The 9,078-nt window shown below is 22.5% G+C and overlaps 4 protein-coding genes across 4 annotated transcripts in view; 1 reads left to right on the top strand and 3 right to left on the bottom strand.

Annotated features, from left to right (window-relative positions):
• The window catches only part of Phum_PHUM609030 (uncharacterized protein), a gene marked incomplete at both ends in the record, with an annotated part of 1,748 nt that extends 1,628 nt beyond the window's left edge, over positions 1–120 (top strand). The window contains one exon of the mRNA XM_002432965.1: positions 93–120. Coding sequence (XP_002433010.1) covers positions 93–120 — 28 coding nt within the window. The remainder of the gene's footprint in view (positions 1–92) is intronic.
• A 15-nt stretch (positions 121–135) lies between these two features.
• Positions 136–957, bottom strand: Phum_PHUM609140 (uncharacterized protein; the record flags this gene model as incomplete). The annotated part of the gene is made up of 3 exons (XM_002432966.1): positions 136–162; positions 337–570; positions 895–957. 3 exons carry the CDS (start codon positions 955–957, stop codon positions 136–138), a joined length of 324 nt encoding a protein of 107 aa, XP_002433011.1.
• A 1,979-nt stretch (positions 958–2,936) lies between these two features.
• Phum_PHUM609150 (mediator of RNA polymerase II transcription subunit, putative) lies at positions 2,937–4,129 on the bottom strand (the record flags this gene model as incomplete). Its single annotated transcript, XM_002432967.1, has 4 exons — positions 2,937–3,144; positions 3,231–3,327; positions 3,942–4,031; positions 4,114–4,129. The coding sequence occupies 4 exons, from the start codon at positions 4,127–4,129 to the stop codon at positions 2,937–2,939; spliced, it is 411 nt and encodes a 136-aa protein (XP_002433012.1).
• Positions 4,130–5,302: 1,173 nt separating this feature from the next.
• Positions 5,303–7,222, bottom strand: Phum_PHUM609160 (uncharacterized protein; the record flags this gene model as incomplete). The annotated part of the gene is made up of 6 exons (XM_002432968.1): positions 5,303–5,606; positions 5,703–5,915; positions 6,048–6,273; positions 6,374–6,587; positions 6,677–6,804; positions 7,213–7,222. The coding sequence occupies 6 exons, from the start codon at positions 7,220–7,222 to the stop codon at positions 5,303–5,305; spliced, it is 1,095 nt and encodes a 364-aa protein (XP_002433013.1).
• Between the last annotated feature and the right edge of the window lie 1,856 nt (positions 7,223–9,078).

A 9,078-nucleotide genomic window follows, 5' to 3' on the forward strand; every position in this document is an offset into this window, starting at 1 on the left:
TTTAAAGGTTTTCTAATACATTTAAATTTAAAAAAAAAAATTATAATTAATTCTCAAAATATTATTATTATTATTATTATTATTATTATTAGTAGTAGTAGTAGTAGTAGTTTTTTATGATTATCACAAATTAATTTAAGGTGACGGTGCAAGTTCAACGTTCTTTAAAAAAAAAAAAAAAAATCATTTGTCAAGAGTAATCACACGAAACGTCAAATAAAAAAAAATTCATTTAATTTACTGTTTATTTTAAACAAATAATAATAATAATAATAATAAGTACACAATTTTTTTTATTTAGTAAAAAAATTAAAATTAAAATTAATAATCGTAAACGTCGTCGACTTGATCTCCGTCGAGATAATCTCTATACTCAGCATCATCGGCTCCAGGAGGAACAAATATTCCACCCATAAAATCCGAAATATCTTCTTGTGCTCCGAACATTGTTGCAAAACCGTAAATCATACGGAAAAAAAATAATCTTAAAAAATTAAATATGTTCGTTTCGGTTTCGTTGGGTTTTTTATCCGTTTCTTTTTTTTTTTTTTTTTTACATTCCGACAAACACTAAAAACAAAAAAAATTCAAATTATTAATATGGGAATAGAGAGAGAGAGAGAGAGAGGAGGAATGGGAGAGAAGGGGGAAAAGGGAAATTCGTTCTAAATTAATATAACGACGCTATGATATTTTACGTGTTTAAAATATTAATTATTATTAAATTACAGTAATAATAATATTATCATTAACGGTATATATTTCGTCCATACTGTGACGTGATTATTATTATTATTATTATTATTTATAATTAATTGTAATTTTCTTATCGAGAACAGGTGTCTTTTAGGTTCAGGTTTAGGTTTAAGGTATTGTAAAAGCTGATTTACTTACCACCCATAATGATAAGACTATTATAATAGTAAATAATAATTTTTTAATTCTTTTGTCCATCATCTATATCATTCCAATTCAATCACAAATTGATTATTTTTTTTGTTTTTATCACATTTCTGTTTTGGGGGGGAAAAAAAATAAACATTATTTATTATCATTATTATAACTTATTAAAAAAAAAAAAATTATTAATTTTATTAAGACATAATACATATCACCATATTTGAATAATTTTTTTTATGTCTTTACAATTTTCAATAACAAAAACTACTAGTTGAGGGTCAAGGTTAATCTGGTTCTACCTTACTTAACGTTACCTTAACGAGGTCTGCATTATCATCATCATTATCATCATCGTCATTACGTTTTTTTAAAGAGGCCATTTTTAATTGTTTTCCAGTTCGTTTATTTTTATATTTTTTAATTAATACATATTAATAAAAATCGAAATCGATCAAGTATGGTATTCGTTAAAAATTATTATTATTATGTTTTTATAGCATGGGCGGGAGGGCGAGGAGGAGCGAATCGTAAAAAAGTAGTTTAGTTTTAAATAAATGATTTTTATGATATATATTGTCGTTAAAAAATAGTTTTCGAGCTCCATATTTAAAAAAAAAAAAATTATAACGAATTATAATTAATGGCGCGGACAATAAATTGACACGACCGCGATGACCACGTGAGTCGTGCGAATAATAATAATAATGCAAACCGTTACGGTCAAACGTGACACAAATTTTCGCGCCGAACAAACAGAAAAACAAAATGGATACGAATTGGTTAAAAAAATAAGTATAATTATTAATATTTGTGTGTTATGCGTGAGTAAAATCGTTTAAATTAAATATATATGTGAAAATAAATAAGTAAATGTTAATAAATTAGTTTAAAAATAAAAAAAAGTCGTTAAATAATGACTTCATATATAAATTTCAAGTTTTCAACGGATATTTTATTATCCAGGTAAGAATTATTTAAAATTTTCTTTTTTTTTCAATTACAGTAATTAAGAAATGCAATAAGTTACTTAATAAGGGTAATATCAATCAAAATTAAAAATAATAATAATAATTTTTGATTAAAAAAAGGGGAGTAATGAATAAATATGACAAATGATAATTTTCAAAATTTATAAATTTTTAAATGTAAAAAAAAAAAAAAATTTTTTTTGTAATTTAATAAGTAAAGTAAATATAAAAATCAATAAACTCACTCACCTTTTGTCAATAATTCTGAAAAAAAAAAAAAAAAAAAAGAAATTTATTTGATGTTAACCGTGTGATAAGCGAAACACAAATGAATAACTTACATCACTCACTCAATGAGAGAAAGAATAACGATTTTTTAAAAATTCCGTTACGGTAATGTAAATATTCGGTTAGTTTACAAAATGAATTAAATTAACACGATGGCCATATTAATATTATATACATATACATATATATTTACTTTCAAGCCCATACTTATAATGATTAACGTTTATTTTTACAAATATATATATATGGTACAAATTTTATATTTATTAATTGTGACACACATATGATATACACAAATAACTAATAAAAATTGTTTAAATAACATTACTTCTCATCCACTATTTGGTTATAAAAGAAATGGTTTTTTTTTTTTTTTTTTTTACAAAATAAACAATATGTTTTAATAGTTTTTAAAAAATTTAACCTTTAGGGTAATAATGGTTTGAAATAAAAAAAAAAAAAAATGGCGGTAGAGTCTTGTACAAAAACCGTTTTTAATGTATTGTTAATTGCTTGTATTCTTAATTTTTTTTTTTTTTTTTTTGATTTTAAAATTTTTAAAAAGTTTAATTACATTTAACTATTATTTTTAATTAATTACCACACATAAAGTTAATTTTCATCTTTATGTATTCCCAGTTTTATTTTCAAAATGTTTTTAACGATTTAAAACTCCCTTTTGTAAAAAATTGAAAAATACAACTTCATATCCACAAAAAATGATGAAATTAAACTGTTGATTGTTTTCTTTGTAATATTATTATTATCACAATATTCAGATTAGGTTTCTCTTTTAACAATCGAACAAGGAGGCTGAGGAGGATTTTGATCGGCTTGTTGCTGTAATAATCTTGTTCGTCTCCTTGTATAATGTTGCCATAATAATATTTGTTGATCGTCTATAAATCTAGTACATTGAGCATTAACAACTTCTCTACGAAAATGCTCATATTGAAGAAGGTCTAAAAAGTATAAACACATGGGATACCTGAAAATCATAATAATTTTTTAAACAATAATTTAATTTAAAATTAAAAGTTATTAACAACCGAAATAAGAAGTAAAAGTACTTACTTTAGGTATCTCGCATATTCAGGTTCTTTCCAGTATAATAAATATTTTAAATAATTAACAAATGTTTGATCTTTGAAATAACCTCTTTGAGCTAAAACTAAAAAAAAAAAAAAAATTTTAACTTAATATCAGATAATGAAGACAAAAATTAACAATAATTAAAAAGATAAAGTAAAAGAATTTATTTTTTTCGACATAAGAAATTATCGTCTGGTTTAATTCGACTAATAACTATAAATAGGAAAAAAAAATATATCTAAGAGATTTAAGTTATTTAAATGATAAATTAACCTAACACTTTTGATAAATTGTTTTTTATTTTATAAAATTATATTTTGGAACAGAACAGTTAAAAATGAAAAACTTTAAAACTAATGAAGGTCAAGTTAAAAAGTATTTTTTCATGATTTCTATAATTGGTATCGATAAATAAATTTTGCAATATATATTCGACTAGTCTTTTATAAGAGAGAGAGAGAGAGAGAGTAAGAGTATTTAAAGAAACTGTAAAATAATTTGTTTTCAATTGATCAATAAATTTTTAATTTTGGTCAAAACTAGAAAAAAATAACCATCAGCATGAGCAAAAGAGAATTAATAATAACAAATTAGAATATTTATATTAGAAAATTGTTACTTTTTTAAAATCTGTCAAATAGATAAAATTTGATTTGAATCAAAATTTAAATTATATAAAATTAAACTACTTACAATTTAAATAATTTGGATTGGCTAAACACTGTACAAATTCTAATTCAACTTGAAATCTTAATCTTTGCTGTTCATCAGTTTCTGGTCCTCCTTTTTGAAGTATTGCAAATAAAACAATTTTAAAAATATATTAATTTAATAAATAACAATTAAAAATAATATATATGTATACCTTTATTACCCATCATCGCGACCATTTTTTCGTTAAATGAAAAATTTAATATTTAAAAAATGCGAATCTCAATATTTAAGTATTCAATATAAAAAAAAACATGTCAAATTAAAATGGCTTCCCCTAACGTTGAACTTTAATATACATAAAACATTAAATAATGTTCTTTTAAATTTTAAGACATGTTATAACAAAACAAAAACATTTTTATTTAATTATTATTAATAAAAACAAAAAAATTTTTAATTGATTACTAAACGATGGTAAATAATTAAATGAAACAAAATTTTATTTTTTTGTTTACAAAAAGCAGAACGTTTTTTTGCAAATGGCTAATGGAACTTGAGCTTAATTTTTCAAACAAATATTTTTTTTTTCCCTTTTGATAGAGAATAGACTCTTTTATGGTAAACAATAAAAACAGTTATGAATTTAAAAAATAAATACATAATAAAAATCATCAATTTATTACAAAAAAAAAAAAAAAAAAATTATTTTGTACACTAATTAAAAAAATCATGGTAATTAATTAATTAAAAAAACTTTTTTTTTTTTTTTTTAAAGTTTTGTTATTGACTTTAAATTTTAAACTAAATTCCAAAAAGAAATATTACAATTAGTAATTATTAATATTAATAATATTTTACTAATAAAAAAAAATATTTTAAAAATTATTTATGACAATTTAAAGTAAAATTATAATTAATTAATTTCATTAAAATTAATCAAGTATAAAAGTATTATTATTATTATGTTTTTAATAAAAAAAAGGTTAAGTAAATGATAACAATTAAAAACTCTAATACTACTATGTATTTTAAATCACTTAACCAACTGCGAAAAAGTACTCGATTATTATTAAACAATTAATTTATTAATTAAATAATAATAAATTGTCGAATAATGATGTATGTTAGTTAAAAAAATTTTTTTTTACAGGGAGCTACAAATTCAAATTTTTAATATATATTTAGGAATAAGGCAGTTAATATTAATAAAATAAGTTAATTAGTTTTTATATTAAATATTAACAATACCATTCAGTCGATAATGTGTTTTGAGCTTATTATCATTTAAACGCTTTTGTAATTTTATTAATTTTTAGTTATTAATTATTAATAACACATTTTTGTTGTAATGGCACAATATTTTTTATTTCAGTATCATAACAAAAAAAAAGGTTTAATATTTAAAAAAATGAAGTGTATCCTTGAAAATGAGGTACTGGTTGATAATATTGTGTTGGTGTGGATGGTTTCGGTACTGGATCTATGGGTCTAAATGTGTTATCGATATTATTCATTATATTAGCTTCCATTGTTATATCCATTGATTTATCATCTGTTTTTTCTCTTAAACTATTATTATTATCAGTAGATTTTTCATCGGACTCTTCATTTTTAGTTTTGCACGACTTATTAAGTTTGTTTAATTTACTTTCTACACTAATAAGTGGTGGCTGCCATAGAACAAGCGCCATTTCTGGTTTTTCCCTGTAAAAGACAAGATTTTATTTTAGGTTTTAAAATTGAAATTGTTTCTCGAATGAAAAAAAATCAAGATGATAATAATTTTTAGGAAATACTAACAATCTTTTAAAAACTGATTCTGGAAAAATCATGTCAGTCTTTAAATTTTTAATTTCATCGCTTAAAATAAGTTTAGGCAATGAATCAGTTTCCATGGATTCATCTTTACAACTCATGTTTGAAAGCATTTTTTCATTTTCAATTTCTGAAATGTGAAGACTTTGCATGTGAGCAGCCATTTTTTCATCAGTGACCAACATTTTAGCTGGAGGCCTAGAAGAAAAAATTTAAAATAAGCTTTAGTTAAAATTTCTATAATAAGGTGTTCAATAAGAAATTTATAGAATCGAGTTAATAATTGTTTTATTATAGAACTATTCAGTACATTAAACTAAACTTACTCACATATCTATAGGTGGTTCACTTTTTCTTTTGCACGAGAGTAGAGTAGATCCATTAAAATTTCCCGCTGTAAATCTTACAACAGACGGTTGTAATTCTGCAGGCGTTCCCCATGGCATAGTTTGGGGGGGAACATGTGACCAATTATTTGAATCGGGAAACATAAAAGGAGCTGTAGGTGATGAATACATGTATTGCTCCATGCATGTATCTTTGGTATTCCAACCTTCTTTATCATTCATTATGAGGACCTGTAAAAAAAAAAAAATTTATTATTTTAGTATGCATAATCAAACCATTTGTAATTTTTCCATAAAAATAAAACTTACTCAAAATTGTACCAGATTCAAGGATTAAATCCCTTAGATGTTCATCAGTTGTTTCAATAGACAATCTTTTACCAGTAATGTCTGCAAGAATTGATGCTAAAACATGTTTGCAAATTATTTGAGCACCTTCTGCAACTTGATGTTTGTAAAAAGGACATGAGCAATAATTTACAGATGAATATATCATGTACGACTTGCACAAACTACCCTCAACCTGAAATCACAACGAACATAAATGTAATTATTAATGTTTATGTTTACCTTTGCACTATTTTAAAAAAAAAAAACATAATTGTTCAATACCTGATATATTCCAATATTTGTTTGTTTTAAATGAAAATAAGTTATTTTATTTCCCTCTAAAATCTCAAGGGCTTTTTCAAAAGTTTCACCGAATAGAGCATTTAATGAAATAAGATCTTGATCAGTTACTAAAACAAAAATAATTTATGAAATTTTATAAAAATGAAACATTACTATAATATATTATGAAAAATAATTTAATTCTATATCTGATTCCTAAATTTAATATTAACCTTTAACCAGTAGGTTATAAAATTGTTTTTTTTTTTTTTTTTTGGCCCAAAATGGAGACAGAAATAATAATTTATTATTAATGATATTATTATTATTATTAGGGTTGTGTACCTTTATTATATTTTTGAAAATTATCACGAACGGTTTTAAAAACTTCCTGTACAGTTCTTTTAACGATAATATTTTTTTTTGAAAATGATGCAATATTATCAAAAGATATACCTAAAAAAAAAATTTAATTTAACAATAATAATAATAATAATAATGATTTTATTTTAATATAAGTACTCAAACACCCTTACGATTGGCCATCAATTAATAATATATTACAAAAGACTAAACCTCATATTAAAACGAATTTTCATTAATTTAAATAATAATAATAATAATAATAATAATAATAATAATATTTATTCTTTGATTCAAGTTAAAAAAAGAGTTTCGAACACTAAATAGTGATGACTCTCTGATTGGCGTGTTTGAAAAGAATTTATTTTTGGCGGTTTTATTTATTAATTTGAAATTTTTATGGTTTGTATAATGTAAAAAAAAAAAAATAATTTTATTTTTTCATATTGTGGATGTGAAGGTTAATGTGAAGGTTTATTTTTAAATTTTAATATTTAAATAACGATTCTTAACGTTTTTTTTTTTTTAATAAAATCATCATAAAAAATTATGTTCAGTAGTATTATTAATATTTAGTAAATTTTTTGAAAAAAATACGTTAACAAGTAAAATTGTTTTTTTTTTAAAAAAAGATTTAAATCCAAAATTATTTAGTAAGTATATAAATCTTATTGAATCTTTAACAAAAAAAAAACAATATGGCGGCACATTATTTTAAATAATAATAGTAATTAATTTATTTTTACAAAAAAAATGAATAATTCCTTTCTGTTATAAATAAAGTAAAAGTTAACATTTCAAGTATTTTTTTTTTCAAATCGTTTATTTTTATCCATAAAATGAAAATTTTAACTAACCGATTATTAGCTAAGTTGAATTTAGGAAATTCCATTTATATAAAAATAATAATGTTCTAGACTAAAATAGAAAAACGAAATAACTATGTATGAAATATGTTTTGTCGAATGAAAAAATCAAATTGAAATTTATTTTTTGAACGTCGCTACTACCATAAAATAATTTCTACGATAATAATAATAATAATATTTTATTTTGTATAAAAAAAATTGTTTTTAATAACGATCAAAAAAATTCAAACCCAAACGGTTTTTTGTCGACAATGAAAAAGTGAGATAATTCGTTTTGGAATTAAGTTATAAACGCATTATTATTTCAAACAGAGTAATTATATCGGTTTTATTATTATAAGCTAAACATTGTAAGAGCCACGATTAGGCTGGGGCATCTATCATGTCGTAAAACGGACAATCGACAAGTATTTCAACTCAATGCCGCGAAATTATTGTCGTTACTGTAACATGTCGGATTCTTAACAAACAAGTGTGTGTGTGTGTGTATGCGTGTGTGTTTGTGCGTTTTATTATTTAATTTTACTAAATAAAAGTATTTAAGTGCGGTGTTTAAACATAATAATAATAACAAAACGATTAAAACTATTGTAATAAATTGTAAAAGGAAATTATTTAAGATACCTTAAAGGTAAGTGAAGACTCATACTTATAAGAACAAAAAAAAAAAAATGGCGCAACCTTTTAACAACGGTTTTGGCAAATTTCTCAGTTTTACTTTCAAGTCCATATATATATATATATATAAAACTTGAATTTGTTTTTTTGTTTCGATCGAATATTGAATAAATTTTAAAGATGGTCAAGTTATTTTAAACGATGTGGTTTAGGTATAAAAAAAAAAAAAAAAAACCTGATTTTGGAGTTGCTAAAATATCACTTGGGGGGTCATGTGCTTGCCAGTGACTCCAACGTTTTTTTTTTTTTTTTTTTTTTTTTTTTTTTCCTCTTCTTCGCTGCTATTATTAATAAAATTATCATTATTATTATTATTTCTTGATTTTTACACATTGCGAAATAGTTTTTTTTTTTCCCCACATATTTCATATTGGAGTAATCTTAAAAAGATACATATATTTATATTTATATACATAATAATAATTAAAATGAAGCAACGTTTTTGTGATAATAATTTTTTTTTTTTGTTCGAGAGAATTCTACAGCCTATTT

The sequence above is a fragment of the Pediculus humanus genome, genomic scaffold, assembly GCF_000006295.1.
Source record: "Pediculus humanus corporis 1103172108318 genomic scaffold, whole genome shotgun sequence".
Classification (NCBI taxonomy): Eukaryota; Metazoa; Arthropoda; class Insecta; order Psocodea; family Pediculidae; genus Pediculus; species Pediculus humanus.